An 18,719-nucleotide genomic window follows, 5' to 3' on the forward strand; every position below is an offset into this window, starting at 1 on the left:
AGGTGAAGGCGTCTATTTACACTCTAACTGCCAAACGTGTGTGGCATTCGAGTTGTGGTGTGAGCTGATCAGCACTTCTACATGCAAACAGGATTAAGGGTCATGCCCAGGTGCCAAAGGTCACTCAGACTGTCCCACAACAACAGGTCCTCCAACCTAAACCACCGTATAGATTGTTTGCTCCTCCCAGGCTTCGTGAGATTGTGCTTAATCAACCCTTTATGAATGAATGACACACTGCATTTATTAATGACAAGCGAGTTGCAAAGGGGGGGTTGGGAGGATGGAGGCCGTATAACGTGCAGGACTGACAAACTGCAGGTTGGGTTCAGGTCAGTGAAAGACTGTGTTTTACCTTCAGTTTATCACATGTGACGTGGTTCTATCAAACCAGCCGAGTCTCTCTGACCTTAAGCCACAAACTGGGATTCAATTATGTTCTTCACAAAACTGTTTGTGTTGAGACTGAGTTGACGTTTTTGGTTTAAGCACTTCCTCAGTATTACAGGATCTTCAACATCACCATTACAATAACAAACATGCTGTTAATGATCTGATGGATTGGAACTGAAATGTCGGCCTCCTGTCCTGTGTTGTGTGACCCATCTCACCTCCTTGTAACATGGACCTTCTCACGCTAATAATCACTACGCTTGCTATTCGTTGTCTGTGGGTGATAACCTGCGTGGCTGTCATCTACTGTGAACGGGATATGAGAGCGATGCAGCCTCTAGCCTGGCTGTTAATGAGACAACATGACAAGACATCTCTGGAATACAGAGTACATTTCTGTTTCTGTTGGTCATTTGTGCAGATTTGCAGGTCAGACTTGAAGGTGGACACGGACATTATCAGCTGCACAAATTTAGACTAACTGGAGTTAGTCTACCTGGGACCCCCCCAAGCAGATCAAGGTGAATTGAAAGTGTCACAACACAATAAGCTTGTAGGATGTAATTTAAAAAAAAAAGTAAATTCCGGCACATAGCTGAAAACACGATGTGTTAATTAGTGAGTATTTGATGCTGTATCCATCCAGTGGTAACAGACTGACATTGATCTCATCTATCTCTCTGGTTTAAAACAAAGCCTATCTCCTGCAATGTGACATCAGGTCACAGCAACTTCAACTAACCAATCTCTTGAGTCCAAGTTGTTGCTTGTGCCAAAGTTGAAGAATTTCCCTCAAAGCATTCTTAGATATTATTTGCTATCAGCATTAATGAGCATTTGACAGAAGACTAAAGTAGAAAACATGTATTTACTTTGGTTGCTAAAGGTGATTCATTAAAACATAAAGATTTATAGTGTGAAAATCAGCACAGGTCACATCTGAACATAATTTACTGTGTGTGTAATTAGGAGCTATTTTAAAAGCCTGATACATAAGAAAGAATTATGAGTTAGATGGAGCCACATGTAAATGTTAACCTGACTCTCATCATCCTGTCATCAGAAGGATGCACTTAATGCCCCCCAACCAATGTTGTCATGGTGGCAGCACGCCTTCATTTAACTGATGAGTCAAGATCAGAGAGGGCGAGAGCGGTTTATATAACGACGACTGCTCAGGAGCAGACAGAAATTTAAAAAGATGAGAAGGAACGGGAGAAACAGAGAGTTAATAGGTGAATTAGATCTCTAACTTAGCATTTCTTATTTAATAGCAACCTGCAGCTTTTATAAAGGACATTTACTGACTAAGCACCAGAGTCAACACACTTCACACTAACTTCACAACCTGAAGTAAGATTCACCTGGAGACAGAGCTGCACATCAGTGGTTCTGAAGTGATGTTTCAGTGTTTGATGGGCTGGTACAGCAGCTGTGATTGGCTGTCTGGCAGCAGGTATGCTATAGGATGGATACAGTCTGTCTGTAGCTGAGTTTTTAACTTATTTTAAAAACTCTACTTTTATTCCCATTCTCTCTTTTCTCTGTTCAGCCTCGTTCACAGGAACGTGTTGGTGCTCCTGCTCTCCGTCCTGCTCTGCACCTGACTGTGCTCTGCAGCTCCAGACTGAAATGCGCGCACCTGATGACGCAGCAGTCTGGCGCTGCTGCTGCCGCTGCTGCGTCATGTGCGCACACTTCCACCCCCGTTCTTAATATTTCATATTTATTCTACCGTGGCGCGCAGGGAGACCCGCACTGACTCCTTCCCAGGTCACAGAGCCCGATTCATCACCTCTCCCCACCCTGGTGGACCCTGACAGCAGGAACTCAGACTACAGATGAAATTCCAACTGCAGCACCAGCAGCAAACCGGGTCACGCGGTGTTTTGCTGCAGCTGCGTCGTCCCGTCCCAACCCATCCCATCCCGTCCCGACTCCGCCGCTGGCTGGCATAATTTGCAGACGGCAGTAGGAGGAGGGGGGAGGGCTTTACTGACATCAGCAGTGGCGCTCACTCCAGCACCGAGCAGGCTGCCTGTCTGCCGGACCAGCCACGCCATCCATTAATCCTGACGGGGCTCCACGGATGTCTGGCTGGCTCTGCGGGGTTCAGAGAGTGTCCGAGCGGACAGGGTCGCGCACTGAGGCGTCGCTGAAGGAGAAGAGTTCGTCTGTGCACTTGGAGCGGTGAGTTTGTGCCGTGTTTGCGCACAGTGGGCAGCAGGCAGACTGGCGCAGGGCGAGTTTAGTCGGGCACCGTGTCTGAAGTTGATATTCGCCTAGTCACGCTTTCCTGAGTGGATCTCACCTGCTCCTCTTCAGTCCTCTCAGCTCAGTGGTGAGGGAGGTTTACTACATTCTCCGATTTTCATCATTTTAAAGTGATCCATGCTGAACAGGAGGTGCAGAAAGAAACAGAAGTGTTGAATGTGTTGAATGTGTAATATTCACTTCACGTCCTTTGAAGTTTTCAGGAGTCTGTCTGAGTCAGGAGGAGCACGGAGAGAGCTTTTCATATAGAAGAGTGCACAGTGGGACCATCTGAAGAAGAAGCCACATTCTGCACTGCAGTGGATTTCCTCAGGTGTGTGTGTGTGTATGTGTGTGAGTGAGTATATGTGTGTGTGTGTGTTTGTAGATAGATGTGACCTGTTAGTGGGACTATAGGCTTTGTGCACTTTGCCATTTACGTCATAAGAACCTTCAGAAGCTTTGGGACACCGTCTGGAGTAAACTGTGTCACTCCTTAGTCTCCCCTCATTACGGCACAGGCACAGTGTGGTCACTGGTCAGTTCATCTGTCCGTTACGATCACACGCCTGCAGGTCTCATGTCAAAGAGCTCTGACGACGTCTGGATTTATACTGTGTATTTTTAAAGAACTTGAACCAAAATCTGCAGGACAAACTTTGCCATAGAGGACGTTTATTTTTGGAATCAGAAAGTTGGAACTGCTCTTCAGGAAGCTGAAGAACAAACAAGGTGTCAGATTTCACCTCAGGGATGAGATTTTTATCATTTCCATTTTGTCATCCAAGTACACACGACACAGCGAATCTCAGGAGCCATCGCAGGTTTCAGCAGAGTGGGTTGAAATCCAGTTTCACCTCAGGGAATTTTAACAGAGTTTCAGCATTTTTCAAGGTGATTAATTCATCTTAAAAGCAGCAAATCTCAGGCGACATCGGTTATTTTTGGCTTTGGAACCATCCTACGACCCCTGTTAACATGGCATCTGACAGCTTCCAGTACCGGGCACTTTTTGAGTACAAGCGGGAGCGCGGTGATGACATCAGCCTGCAGTCGGGTGACCTTCTGACTGTTCCCAAGGCCTCACTGATGGCAACGGCGGGGCTCGAGTACCAGGAGGGGGACGAGCGAAGCCCCAAAGGCTGGCTACACGGCACCAACGAGAGGACCAAAGAGAAGGGAGACTTTCCAGGCACTTTTGTGGAGTACGTTGGGGTGGTGAGGGCCAGCACTTCTGCGGCTAAATCCTGGCCCAGACCTGTACCACCGACCCCTGGGGGACCACAGCCTGCTGTGGGGCCTCAACCTCCTGGAGCAGCTGCTGCTTCAGGTGAGTGCTGCCCAACAGGATCGAACACATCACCTTATCAGATGGACTGTAATCAACAGGACAGTACATACACTGTTCACAGTCTGCTAAGACGGTGTTTTAGGTTTTTTGAGCAATAAGTGAATGTGTTGTTTGTTTGAGTTAAAGTACAAGAGGTACAATTTCAAATGTTTCCTCTTTTAGTACAAACTGTGAATCATGAAGCTCAGTTCTAGGTGGAACTCTTAGTTCCTACTGACCTGTCGGTGGTTTCAGGGTCGTAGGTGGTTTCCTTGTTAGTATTTGCCGCCATCTTCAAGGTCATTTATGAAACATGACACTGCCACTATTTGCTGTCTGCAGATAATCTTGCAAATCATTCTTGTGTTTTGGGTTCCAGGTACTGTACCTGTGCTGATATCTGTAGCCGTAGTGTGAGTTTGCTGCACATTCACACTGACAAATGGTAACACTTAATATACTCCAAACACCAGACTGCATAGTAAAATAGTGTCTGTTAGTGCACGGTGTACTCAGAGAACTCAGACATGATGTAATAAACAAATCTGTTAGCACAGACGAAGCATAAAAAACAAACTTCTTTTAATGGTGTTTATCCATTTTATTGGTTCAGTTTTCACATGTCACAACCTCAGTGAAACACATTAGACTATTGCTCGTACATGATCTTTCTCTCTTTACTGTAACTGCAGATATTGTGGCAGCAGGTGCATGTGACCTTTTCTTCTGCACACAGACACGTACACGTGAACCGGAGACATGGTTTCTTGATCTGCAGCCAGGTTCAGTAAAGTTCATGTTACAGAATATTTAGGTGGGTTTTTATCTAGACTCAGACTAACTGGCTGTGTTAAGAAACCTCTGATGAGATTTCTGAAAGAGTCCCTTTAACTAGTTTGACCTTAAAGGTCAGTCAGCTAGCTTGGGCTAGACAGTAAATAAGCAGAAGCTATTTTAAAAACCATTCATTTCCAGGCTTCAGGGTTTGATTCTCTTGTTTATATTTGTGTGTATTTTAAGTACATTTAATCAGTGTCATGTCGTGACCCTGTGCTTTGGGAAATGGAAGTGAACATTTTTCTAACATTTCAAAATAACTTGCAGATACAGATTCAAGTAATTATGGAACAACATGAACTGCTGTCTACATATATTGACTCCTGGCTGCTTTTTAGTGACGTCCGAGTGTTTAACAACATCATTTGAAAATGAATTGAACAAACCAGATCCATCCTTTAGATGCTTTTTCTCCTAAAGTCAAATTCTACGTGTCATTTGATGTTCAAACTCGGTGTTGACGTTGAAGCTGCACCCTTCGTGCTGAACTCCAAAAACTGCTCTGTGAGCAGCAGATCAATAATATTATTATCATATTCCTTATTGTCTCTGCAGGTCTTGAAAGCATTTAGACATTTCGTGACTCACACATTGAGCTCCAGTTTGGTCCAGTTGCTCTGTTCACTGCCTACATGGACTCAGTGTTTATATTTAGCTCTTACATTTATCTCTTGGTATTGATTCCAGTTAACAGACTAACTGGAATGGAGCAAATACTGTACACTAGCGTGCAGGCTGTGTGTATCTGTGGAGCCGGGTTTTTAATGATTTATTCAGGACTGAGCACAAACAGGCAGCAACCAGGACGAGAGGGAATGGAGCTCAAAATGTAAAAAGCATTCTGAAATAGGCTGCCCCACTTAAAAAGCTATTCTGAAGTCTGCAGGCTTTGATTAGCATTTTTACAGGGTTGGGGTGGTTAGCTCAGTTTTAGCCCTGGCTGTCTGCTGCAGAATATGTTCAGATCTGCTGTTTATGGCTCTTCATTTGCTAAATAGGTCATGCGCAGAGCAGTGTTCTCTTTGCTCCTTCCTCTGCCGCCTCTCAGCTCTCTTTAATTGTCTGCCTGCCCGTCTCTTTTATGGGAGTGGGTTTGGCTTGTCTTATATAAATAACCACACCACTGTGGGTTTGGGTAAATACCTTCCTTATTTCCATCGGTTCCAGCTCGCGTTGCTGATGATTTTACTTACAGCATCTGTGTAACCACTCCACCTTCCTCCTCTCATCCGTCCGTTCATCCATCCTGACTGTATTTCTCCTGAAAATCTATTGGCTGGTTCACTGGTGGCCTGACATGCCACATTCCTGTAGTCACATATCACCAGTAGAAGCAGCAGCAGCACCGGGGAGGCCTGAGCAGAAAGAAGCTAAACGATCCTCAACACTCAGTCACACCCTGCTCTGAAATAAACGATCCTCAACACTCAGTCACACCCTGCTCTGTTTCAGCACTCTGATTGGAACAGTGCTGCTGAGGGTTTCATATTTTTTAGGAACATGACTGACGAGGGATCACTGGTCAATTCATTTAAAGTCATATATAATGCACAGAGTCAACAAGTTCTCCATCTAACTGTGCAGGATGCGTGTTGTGTTAAGTGGGGGTTCAGTTTAGAAAAAGAAAACTGGAATTTGAACTTCAGGTAGAAATGTTGAACCACTGTGTGAGAGGTTCAGACATCATGGACAGCTGACAGAGGTGACACAAGGACACAGTCATGCATACTCAAGTTCACACTGGCTGTTTGTGGGGCTCAACTGACCAATTGTGAGAGGAAACTGGAGTACCTGGAGGAAGATCATTTCATCATAGTCAAACCTCTAATTGAGTAATTATCTAAATAACCCACATTAGTTTGCCACGCTGTTCTTGACTTCTGACTGTGGTGATATTATAATATTCTCTCTGTGGCCTCGTGACCTCCATTTTCTTTCCTCTTCTTCCCTCTTGTTGTTTAGAACAGTTCCATGTCCTCCCAGTAGCTCAGCTGATTAAATCAAGTGTGATATGTAATAGCTCTAACTGGGCAAATAGCACTTCTCAGTGCGAAACACTATCTGACACTGTGCAAATTTAAATGCCCTCCTACATTTCCCAACCTGACGCCTTCCCTGAGGAGAGCTGTTTTAGGCTCCATGCAACATTAATTATGGCAGAAAGCTAATGAATCCCTGACGGACTTCTTATCACTGTGTACCTACAGGTATGTTGGAGAAATCATGCTGAAGCTAACAGGCGAATCGTTTACAGGGCTCTGCTGTGGTGGCAGCTTCCATCTTTTATCTGCACATGAGCTCTGTAGCTCGCTTCGTACATGTGAATAGAGGACGCAATTAGATTTAATCAGAGGACCAGCGAGCACCAGTTAACTGCGGCGGGGCTTTGATCAGAAGAGTTTGGTCAAGTAGAGCAAATGTAACACAGCATCCTCTATTTCATAACTGTGGAGAGATTTTGTGTTAAACAAGAACTGAAAGACCTGAACTCACAGCAGGAAGCTCGGTCTTCTCTGTCCTGTGTTCTGCTGTCTGCAGAATGACAGCCTGTACATGATCAACACCATCATTTGTAGTGGTTGGCACGTTGGTAGTCCAGCGTCTGTGTCCAAAGTGCTAGTGAAATACCAAAAGGGCCATGATGAAATGCTGCTGCACTGGATAATGACTGGGACATCAAACGCAGTCAGAGAGATGATGGCAGTACCTGCCAGTCTGGGAGTGTGACTGTGTAATGACGAGTGGGGAGATGTGTGTTCTCCAGTGTGTGTGTGTGTGTGTGTGTGTGTGTGTTAGTGTGTGTGTGTGTGTGTGTGTGTATTAGTTATGAGATCAAATCCACACTCGCCTCTGTGCAGCGTGTTCAGAAGATCGATAGTAGAAACACTGGCCGAACAAGTTAACAGCTAACCTGTCACTGTCTCTGCTTTCATGTGTCGAGTGAAGAGCGAAATGCCAAATAAAACCCAGAATACCAGTGTTGTCGGATTTGGGAAAGAATATAAGAAAATCTGTGACTGTCTCTGAGTCATGAAACGGACCAGAGCAGATGGTTAATATTTGAATTAAAACTTTTAGGTTTCCTTTCATACTAAAATATAACGCTGCTGCTCCTAATTTAATTAACTGAACCCTCAAAACCAACCAGAACTGGCAACCAGGGGCCAGGACAGGTAGCATATCGAAAACAGATGATACTCGGGAAGTGGAATTATCTTAAACCACTTCAAGAATTCTTATTGGTTTTTGTTTTTGAGTTTTAAAGACACTGTGTGACACTATGCACTCAGCAGCACTGAGTCAGTTTTGCCTTTTGAAGCTGTCACAGACCTCATTTATATTCATACATAATGTGACACATCACCACATTGTATTTTTTTGTATGTGAGCGCGTGGGTGTGGGCGTGCGCCAGTGTTTAATTCTCTGCTGTGGACGACATGTGTCACCCATGTGGAAATGTGCAGTTGTGAATTGGCAGAACATTCATTGGCTGCTGTTCACTTCCTGTCTGTCTTTCATTTCATTCCCTCTTTTAGTTCTCCATCTGAGCAAGTCATTGATTCTTTTTAAATCCCATTTACTTGCTGCAACTGGCCTCTGATGACAAACCCCGGTTCAAGGAAAAAACTAGTTTGAACTAAATTGTTAGAACGTGTAGATTTTTTATTGGAAACAGATGAATCTCTGTCACTTCTTGAAGAAAACTTTTGGTATTGAGTTACACACACACACACACACACACACACACACACACACACACACACACACACACACACACACACACACACACTGATGCCCTGGGTCCTGCTGTAATGTCAGCATTGCAGTGTTTTGCAGTGCAGTACGTCAGCTCGCTGGCTGCATGCTAATTCAGGCTGTCATAACGAGCGTCTTTGCTGTAGTGCAGCAGTCAGCAGTTCACTCTGTCAATTAAAGCATCATCTCAGACAGCTCACAATAACCACGGCCAATGAAGATGTGCTACACAGTCAATGAACAAACTCAACCACCTTGTAAAGCTTGAGGAGTTTAACCTTTTCATTTGATTTCAGATTCTAACTTGTTACTGTAAATACAATAAACTGTGACTGTGTCTTTTCACAGTAAACAGATTAAACTTAAAGGAAATTACCTGTTTGAATATTCAGATTTACTGTGTCTTTAACTGCTTTTGTAATAGAATACTTCAGTTAACAGACTAACTGGAGTAACGTAGGTCTATTTTTTCCACCGGCTGCATGCTAACGTCTTGTTTGTGGAGAAGGTGAGATTTATTGTGCCTGTTTTGGAAATCAATTAGGGAAGTCCACCCAGTGCCTGGGGTAAATTAATGAATAGGGTGAAGTGGCTGAATCATTCAGTGAAAGCAAAAATATAAGTAAACACAGTAAGAAACAGCCATAAATAATTCTTTGCTGCTGCACAGCAGTGCCCCGTCGGTGCAGTCTGTTTAACTGCGTCCCGCAGTTCTGGGCCTTCACGTGTGAAAGGTTCAGGTCACAGAATGGAGAGGTGCAGGAGGCTCAGTGAGGCGGGCCGTCAGGGAGAGCTGGTGTCAATAAAGCGTTTATTTTACTGGCTGCCTAATTGGCCTTGGAATGACTGCACTGAGCTGAGAGGCTTCTGCTCTCGAGTCGAGGAAGATTTACTCGTCAGCAGTAAAAGAAGAAGCGCAACAACATGTGTAGACCCACAAACCGGCCCTATTGATTTGTACGAGGTAACAGAAATAACATTTTCACAAAATAAAAATAAAAATGAAACATGTTTAATGCTGGAATAGAGTTCAGAAAGGGAAGTGTGCCTCTTCAGATAGATATAACCTTGTTAAATAGTTTAAATCCAGCATTGACAGAGGACGAGACGTGAATGTCAACATTCACATTTCCAACTTTATCTCCTGATGAAGCTCATGTTCTAAGCTCAGAAGCTCCAGAACTGCTGCTAAACTAGTCGCTGCCCAATTCTACTTTATGTTTTATTAAATTAAACTATTCTTTGAAGCACATTGTCCTTAAATTCAACACCTGGTTAAACTCCACTACATTCAAACCCACATCACTGCCTTGAAACTTTTTTTTCTACCATTGTTCTGTAAATTAGCACCAGATTCTAAAACCATCTAGGAAACTACTGGAAAATTACAAACCTGTAAAACAAAGCTGTTACCATTTTTTTCCATAAAGGTCTAAAAGCTCTTTTACTCATTTTCATAATTAGTCCCCCTCGTTTCTGGGAACCAGGAAATAAAAAAGGAATATACTGGTGTATTTTATAGGAGCGTTCCTGTTCTTCGTGCAGTTAGATGATATAGTCAGAGCCGTCACAAGCTCAGACTCCACCTGTAAATCCGGCTCCTCCCTGCTCTGTGTGCAACGACTTGGGACCGGGTTTTATGTTTAAAATAGACTGTAGGGGTGAAGCAAATGTTCCGACTGTGAGAAATCTGCCTTGTCTCGTGTGTCCCCCCTGTCCTGCCTGTTTATGGACACACATAAAACCACACTGCTTTTTACAGCCTTCTCCTCCTCCCTGCTGCATTTTAATGCGTTCTGAAGCCTCTAGATAGACTCGGGTCATTTGACCGCTTTAATTTCTGCAGTCGGAGGCATTGTAAAAATAATTTAAGCACCTCGTTTTTTTTCTCGGAGGCAGTAATGTGTTTCTGGTTTTTAATGCATCATATTTATGCAAGCAGTGCATGCGAGCAGTGCATGTACTAAAGAGCATGTTATAAGGGCCAGTACAACACATTTTCACATAATGTCTTCATAAAAAAGATCTGTACATGGGAGAGGTTTTTCATTCTGCTTCCTCTGTTTTATTCTGGTATCAGATTTTAGCTACAGTGGAATAAACCATAGAGTTCTGTGCAGCTGAAATGAGCTGCAGGCAGTTTTATTTTCCTACCTTCTTCTCTTATTTTGAAGCTCACACCTTAAACTAAAAAGAAAGATTTACTGCCAACACTAAAAATGATTTCTTATGATTGAAGCTGCCATTTGTTAGATGAGTGACGAGTGAAACTGTGAGCTGCTCTCTGGTTCTAGAGGTTAAAGCTAAGAGCCGAGGTTTTTACTCCCAACACTCCTCTTCCATTAGTTAGATGAGGAACCAGTTTATGGAGCTGTCAACACTAATGGAATCAGAGAAAGAACAAAACACAGTGCTGCATCAAGTCATCAAATTTTAACTGTAAAAACAATAAAGGTCGTTCATATTTTCCTCTGACAGCACTATGCTCATACTTTGGTTGTGCACACACTTTTGGCTTTTGTTCACAATTAAAGACACATTTTTTGAATCTGTAATTTAACCTAAACTTTATTCTTGTGAGAAAATATCTATTTATCCATCCATTCACTATCGTCCCTCTCCACTGACACGTTTTCCACCTCTTCCTCGAGGATCCCAGGATGTTCCTAGTTCACATGAGACACTGCTCTATTATCAGAGTGCAGCTGCCCATCACATCAAATTCCATGGAAATCTACTGAAAACTTAGACATTTGTTATCAAGTAGCACATTTTATTCTACTCATGGTGCTGAAGACCTGATCAGGAGCTTGTTACCTTCATTAGGACTCAGGGACATGAGACGCTGGTCAGCAGGTTTTCAGTAGTTTGTGTTTTGCAGTCGTCACCTTCAGCATTTGCCAGTGATGCAGCGTGAAGGTTCCTTAAAATGGTGCATCCCACTTTACACTCATGCTATAATTATAGCAGCTGTCAGGAAGGTTTGCGAATAGTCTGATAGAAAACGAGGGTGTCTTCCTGCTACCTGTGATGTAATCCTGCAGGATGCTGCACTCTGTCTCTGCACCGTGCTCTGCAGCTCAAAATGGCGATTGTGTGTAATGGGGCTAAGAGGAGGTTTTAGCCAAAAGGGAGACGTGTTGAAAGAGATAAACCGGGTGTAAAAATAGAGCTGCACATTTGAAAGGATCATATGTAGACACACGAGAGACAGAGAGAGCTAGAGCGAGCTGCCCGCCATCCTCAAACCAAACCTCTGTTCTCAATCGAGCTATTGTTTTGGTATTTGAGCTGATGAGAAGAACATCACAGTGCTTGGCACCACTGGTACTGAGAGAAAAGGAGAGGGAGTGTGTGTGAGCCACAGAAGTCATTTGGGATTATGTGGTGCCAACTGGAGAGATTCTGACATGAAAAGAGATTCTGTTGAGCCAGCGCTGTGTACAGACACACAAACACATGAGACTAACATCTGCCCTTCACAGATGGATCACACTAACAAACGTCAATCTTCCATTTTCACCATTCTACTTCACATACTGTAAACCACTGAACCCAGAAACATTACTGAGTTGCACTGTAGTGGAACAGCTTTGCAGCATCATTATAATTTTGAAAGATGAAATTCACGTCAGTCTTTAGGATAGAAGCTTTATTAGTCCTGGGGGAAATTTCAGCATCTTGATTATTCAGTACAGCAGTTCCACAAGATCAGTCTGTAAACAAGTCACCACGACGCAGAATGTATTCTGTGAAATATTTCACCTTTTTTCTGTGTTTGACCAGAAAAGCATTTTTGAGTCATGATTGGGAAAAAAACAGATACTGTAGGACAAGAAGGACAAAGAGGTCGTTGTTTGTCTGGTGCAGCAGTTTGTCCTGTTCTGCCCACATCAAGCCCACAGGTCAGACGCTGTGGGTTTGATGTCGGCTTCTTGGCGTCTTCACACAGGAGGAAAAAAAATCTGCCCAGATCCTTGAAAACAGACAACACACACACACACACACACACACACACACACACACACACACACACACACACACCTCTCAGTTTATATCTTCTGTCGAGCTGTTGTCTTCCACTGTGACATGAAAGTCTTTCAAGTCCTTCCTCAGGTCATCCCATATGTGAGAACACACTCGAACCCTGTGAAATTGTGTTTGCTGACACGGGACACATTTTGGACACACGACTCCACACACACTCACACACACACACGTGTGCGTGTGTGGAGGTGGGTAAGGTTAAACACACAGCTCTGAGTTTACACAGTCAGTGTGTGTCTGTGTGGATTGGACTGTCAGTGGGAGAGGAGGGAGTCTTTGTTTGGCGTCTGAAATGACATCGAAGACGAATCACCAGCCCGAGGCTGATTTCTGCTCTCCTGATCTGTCAGGATAAAACTACAGCGGTGATAGATGGCGGTCGGCACTTTGGTGTCACTTTTGAGTAAATGGATTAGTTTATAATCTAATTGATGCTGTTGCTCCTTCTTGAATCCTGCTTGTTGTTTTATTTTTGCTGACTTTTTCCACCAGCAGGAGCTGCTACTGCAGCGAGAAGGACGTGATCACTGTGTGGCTTCTAACCCATCCTACTTATCCATTATTGTGTTTGTTAGAGAAAACAGAGCTGGAACCTCAACCACAGCGATCAGTTTGTGTATGTGGAAAAACTACATGAGCCATTTGCCACTTAAAACCCAGATACTGGAGCTGAGACCCAGGTGGATTTATTCTACAGTCCTTGAAACACGTTTGCTCAGGTGATCTTCATTAAACCAGAACATTTCTTGTAAACTTAAAATATAAATCAATCAACTTAATGTTGGTAAATTTTCTTCAATATAAATAAATCAAATTTGAATTTCATTTAATCTCTCATCACATTTATCTACTGTCATTTGGCTACAGGCATTGTGCGTTCTAACCCACTGAAACACAGAAACGTGACCCTGACCTCACTTTTACCTATGAAAACTGAAAATCACACCTGAAATGCTGCAGTACAATAAAATGTGCCATTGAACAACTCGACTGCTACTAAACTACTACTAGACTTCGAATCGTACCTTCGAAATGCTTCAGAACTTCTGTGTTTACACGCCGTCGCAGTTCTGCAGTGTCAGCTGAATGTGTGTGTGTGTGTGTTTGTGAAAAGCAAAGCATAAACACACCTGATGTCTTCTGGCAGAAGGTGTTTTGTTACACATCCTCGTCCGTTTGGTTTTGAAGGTCAGCGTTTTGTTCCTTCTCACCGGTTTTCTGTTTTCCATCCTTTGTGCCTCGTTCGTGCCACGTTAGTCATTTGAACAGGAACATTTTCCTGTTGGCCTTTTAGAATTCCTTACCTTGCCTTTTCCTGGTTGCGCTGCGTGCCTTCATGCTTCTATGGAGCCAGGTGTGTGAGTGCGTGTGTGTTTGCTCCACTGACCATCTCGGTGTCATTATTCACCTTGTCACACGGAGACGAGATGTCTTCATGGAAGCTTAATGACTCTCAGCTGTTTTGACACGCTGCGGCTGACTGATGTCCTCGAAGAATCACCATCATTTATTTAACATAACCGGTTTTGCAAATGTGCTCATTAATTCTAATTAATGCATTAATCAGCAAATACTGGGACTTGGTGTTAATATTCTCCTCTTCACAGACACATGAACAAACTATTAATCCAAACATATAAAGTGTGTTTATGGCCGTGTGGTCAACTGGCACTTAATTAATGAATTCCAGTAAATTGAGCAATGTAGACGTGAAAATGGATAAATCTCAAATTTGGTTACCAGCAAACAGTTCAGTATATATGGAAAACATTCATATCCTTCAGTGGATCATCTGACTTTTCTTTTAGTTTTTGGTTCATATTCACTTGAATCAGAACAACTACAGTGATAAATTGTCACTATGAGTTTAAATTTACACGACCTTGAATCAGATTGTTTACATGACTGTCTGTCTTTTACGTAACGTAACCTTTCAGCTCTGCAGTCGTTTCTCTTTTTCCTCTTACAGAAGCAGATATCACACGATACCTCTATTTACTGCATTTTTGCAGTCCAGCCTGACATTTGCTATCTTCAAACTTCTCCTCATGCAAACACCTGAACATGATCTCATTGAAATCCGAGCACATGATCGTATTTATCAGAGCACAGGGACTTTAATTACTAGTAAATGAATCCTTTTACAGATTTATCGTGTGCTGTGGATAAATAGGAACAGTCTGTAAACAGTATTAGTAGAAGGGCTCATAAATGAGGACACATTTCTTCATGAGTTGTTCTTCTCTGTCCTCCTCTCGTCCTCTCTGTGTCTCTGACGATTTGGTTCAGATGTAATTCTTTTATTTCTTTTATTAACTTAGTTTAAAGGCTTTGCCGCTGCCGCTCTCTGGGGTAGAGCTGAACTGCTCCTGAACTCACCACATCACCTCTGACACACACTCAAACCCACTGAAGACGCTTGGTTCGCCTGGTGTGATCCAATGATATGTGACTGTGTCATATCTCTGCTCTTCTGTTCCAGCACTTCCCTCCGTTATTCTCTCGCTCTTGTCTCCGTGCCATTTAGACCTCTTTCTCCTCCCTCCCTGTCATCCTCTCTTCTTCACTCTGGCCTCACGGCGCGCTCCATTAAATCAGCATAAATTAATATTGGATGACTTTCTGGCTCTTTTTCTGTCTTTGGCGAGAATGTGTGGAGTTTAAACACGTGGTGAGGATAAAAATCCCCATCATTATTATAAGAGCACCCCTGAGCCCTATCCTCTGATGTGATTTTAGGGATGTTAGTGATCTCAGTGAAGACCAGAGTGTTGATCTTTATGTGTGAAGGTTGTCAGGAAAGTGTTATTGTTTCAGCACTGAAGCTTCATGAAGTTTCATGTTGGCATCAGCGCTGGAAAATGTCTATTAATTTCCAGCTCTGTCTGGGACTGAGAAGGCTTTTGCTCACAGGTTAACACCTGCCAGCACAGAAACTGGCTCCATTACTCCTGAAGAGCTGCTTTGAACACTCACCAAACTCCTTTTTATGATTCCTGTTTGGCCGGTCACTCTGTTGGCTTCACTTGCCCTTGCCAGTGTTTCTGTAACTGGCTCATGGGAAGATGTTGGAAGTCTCCACGTCACTTGGACGCGCTCACGTGTTTGACATGTTGAGAATCTATCCCTTTGATTCTAATTAGGAAGTTCAAGAGTCTCTCTGAGACGTGTCCCGGCCCATTTGAGGTTCTGAATTTTGAGAGAAAACAAAAGCGGGAACAAAAGTTTGGATTTGTTCTCTGAGCTGTCACCCAAGACAAATCAGCAGAAAGGACATTAACCATGAATGCTGGGAACAAAGAGCTTGGCAGAGTCTAAACACTCAGTGCACTTTTCACATGTTTTTATTCTTGCTGCGGGTTTAAAGAGAAATCAGAGCAGAAACAGTTTGCAGCCAGTTGACTTCTCTTATTGTGACGCAGTGCTGATGAAGGCTCGTGTGAAGTGAGGCTCAGTTTGTAGTTGGTAAGGGAGGACCGAGTGAAGCAGAGAGGATTGATTTTCAGTTTAGTGCTATATTAGAGCTTTAATAAGCCTCTTGGCTAAGAAAACTTTAGGCACTCAACATCAGTGTTTGTGCATTATGCAGTTTTCTGGTGGAATTACTGCTGTTATATCAAGTTAAAATCCAATGTGAGACGTGAACCTGGGATTAAATATAAAGCAGCGTTAATAACCAGAGTTATGATTGAACACTGAAGGTTGAGAACCGTGACACTAACTAGAAAAATATAATCATATTTTATATATAATAATCTTTAGTGATGCTACTGGCTCATGATGACACTGTTGGTCACTTTCTGCACCTCTTAACTCTCCAGCAGAACATTGTTATATGACCAAATATCTGTAAAGGTGGTCACATTTCCATCAGCATCATTTTACTTCTGCAAACCCAGATGAAGGAGCTGCGAACATATACAGTACATATATGGAAGTATGCAGGCAGTTAAACCAACAATTACATTTTATTTACAACTAATTACAGCACAGATTGAAGTTACAGTGTTTGCAGGCAGTTTTGGACCTGAGGGTTCAGCTGTGGCACTTGTGATGCTCGAAACGATGATTCGTTGGGTTCTGACTCATTCAGACTCATTCAGATTCATTTTGAAATCAAGCTCGTGTTCGAGACTCATGTCTCAACCTGGAGGTCTTCCTTAGCATGAGGGCCTCACTGGAAAGACACAGCACAAACTCAGGCTTGGACTGAGTTTGGACAAAAATATGTGGCCAGATTGATTTTTACAGCACGTACAGTTTTCTTTAATATGGAAACAGACACAGTTTCATAAGACATCCCATGATCTCAGTGGGAGGTATTTGACCCCACGCTGTCCAGGTAAAAGACATTCTGTCAGGGTTTCTAGGTGCAGCTCTCTCCTCCTCACCTCCTCTGTTTCTCCATCTCCATCATTTCTCGTTTTGAGCGATCTGACCCCATTTCTCTTTCCGACTCTCTGCCTCCATCTTTCTGTGCTGCCATCTTTCAGTCAGTCTCCTCTCGTCTGCTAATTATTCCGCCCGCCAGCGATTCCTCTCTCTAACCCATTTTCAGTTTCTCCTCGCTCGGCGGGGAGCTTCCTGTCTGTTTGTTTATTTCCTCTTTACACCAAAAAGGTAGAACATCAACAAAGAGCACGCTGGAGTCCACACGTGCTAAATATGACATATAGGTTTAAGAGATGTCTTTTCGATTACATGCATGGTCCTACATGCAGTCGTCTTGTTTAGTGTGTGTGTGTGTGTGTGTGTGTGTGTGTGTGTGTGTGTGTGTGCACGTGTGTGCACGCATGTGTGCATTTGTCACCCTGTGTTAGCTGCCTCATGCATCTTCTGCTGCCTGCCCTCCCATCGTGTTCAAGGGAGATTCAATTATACGCTGTTTTAGGACACACAGACATCCACACACACACACTTTGTAGCTCTGCTGCTGTTCATGTTATCCACTCACACTCCCCACCTCCGCCCAGATGCTCCCTCCATCACTTACTTTTCTCATTTAATAAAACACCACTTCACTACACCATTACCTCTCAAACAATCTCTTCCTTATTTATCTTTTTCTCCTCCAATCCTCCTGCTCTCTTATCTAATCTTACCTCCAGCACATCACCGCTCTCCTCTGTAAAGATTTCGTTATACATCTCACATTTGGCAGTTTATTTTTCCCATTTATCATTTCATTACTTGACTCTTAAAGCAACCTGCTCACCCCCTCCCCCCCTCACTTGCTGCTTCCTTTGTTTGTGCCGTCTACTTTTTTCCACAGGATCCAGTTGGAGAAAAATGATTTATTTGATGCTAGAAACAGGGAAAGCCATAGCAATATCTATATCAAAGCCAGCTTTTTGACCTCAAACCGTATGATTCTCCTCAACTCTAAACCCCAGGAAAGCAGCATCCATTTGTCTCCCTCGTTCAGATATGATTCACCATGTTTCCTGAATTGTAAATCTATCTGTAAATCCATCTTTCAGAGCTCTTGATCCTCCAGCCCAGGGAGGAGCGGCCCTGATGGAGCTTGATGACAGCACTCTCAGCCTTGTGCACGTTTAAACCAGCAAACACTAAATCTGCTCAAATCCACAGATAGTTAAGGGTGCTGTTTTTCTCCAAAGAGCCCTGAAAAGCAGCTGCACTGCCATTAGAGACTGGCAGCGCAGAGAGACAAAGAAAATGAGGAAGGTATTAGAGAGGATCGAGGTGAGGGAAGCTCATCACGCACTCGAAACGCATGGCTCCCACTTTCCACAAAGAGCCAATCACTGTCAGTTACCACAGTAAGCAAGTGAGAGATGGCAGGAGCGTGAGAAAAAGAGGACAGAGGGATTTCTGAACCGCTGCTCTATGCAATCACTGTCACAGGGACAGCGGTGATAAAGAAAAAAAGTGTCTGAGCCTGATAGCTGCAGGGTGAAATTGCTGTCATTAAACAGTCATTGAGTGGCAGAGGAGAGAAGGATTCCTGCTTCTAAAGAAAAGCCTCCAGTAGAAAATACTGCACACTGGTGCAAAACCTGTGAAACACACCTGATGTAGTGACTGACTTCTGTACTTGACAATGAGATGACAATTCTTTCTAGTTTTTACTTTACTACA

At 43.4% G+C, this 18,719-nt stretch overlaps 1 protein-coding gene across 3 annotated transcripts in view; it reads left to right on the plus strand.

Moving 5' to 3' along the window:
- Window positions 1–2,375: 2,375 nt before the first annotated feature.
- pik3r3b (phosphoinositide-3-kinase, regulatory subunit 3b (gamma)) overlaps window positions 2,376–18,719 on the plus strand; it is a 152,274-nt gene continuing 135,930 nt past the window's right edge. Inside the window, exons 1-2 of one of the 3 annotated variants that reach the window (XM_026345577.1) lie at window positions 2,376–2,734; window positions 2,864–3,976. In XM_026345577.1, coding sequence (XP_026201362.1) covers window positions 3,625–3,976 — 352 coding nt within the window. In that variant the 5' untranslated portion in view covers window positions 2,376–2,734; window positions 2,864–3,624. The remainder of the gene's footprint in view (window positions 2,735–2,863; window positions 3,977–18,719) is intronic. The other 2 variants (XM_026345578.1, XM_026345579.1) reach the window with 2 other exon arrangements.

The sequence above is a fragment of the Anabas testudineus genome, chromosome 4 (genome assembly GCF_900324465.2).
Source record: "Anabas testudineus chromosome 4, fAnaTes1.2, whole genome shotgun sequence".
Lineage (NCBI taxonomy): Eukaryota > Metazoa > Chordata > Actinopteri > Anabantiformes > Anabantidae > Anabas > Anabas testudineus.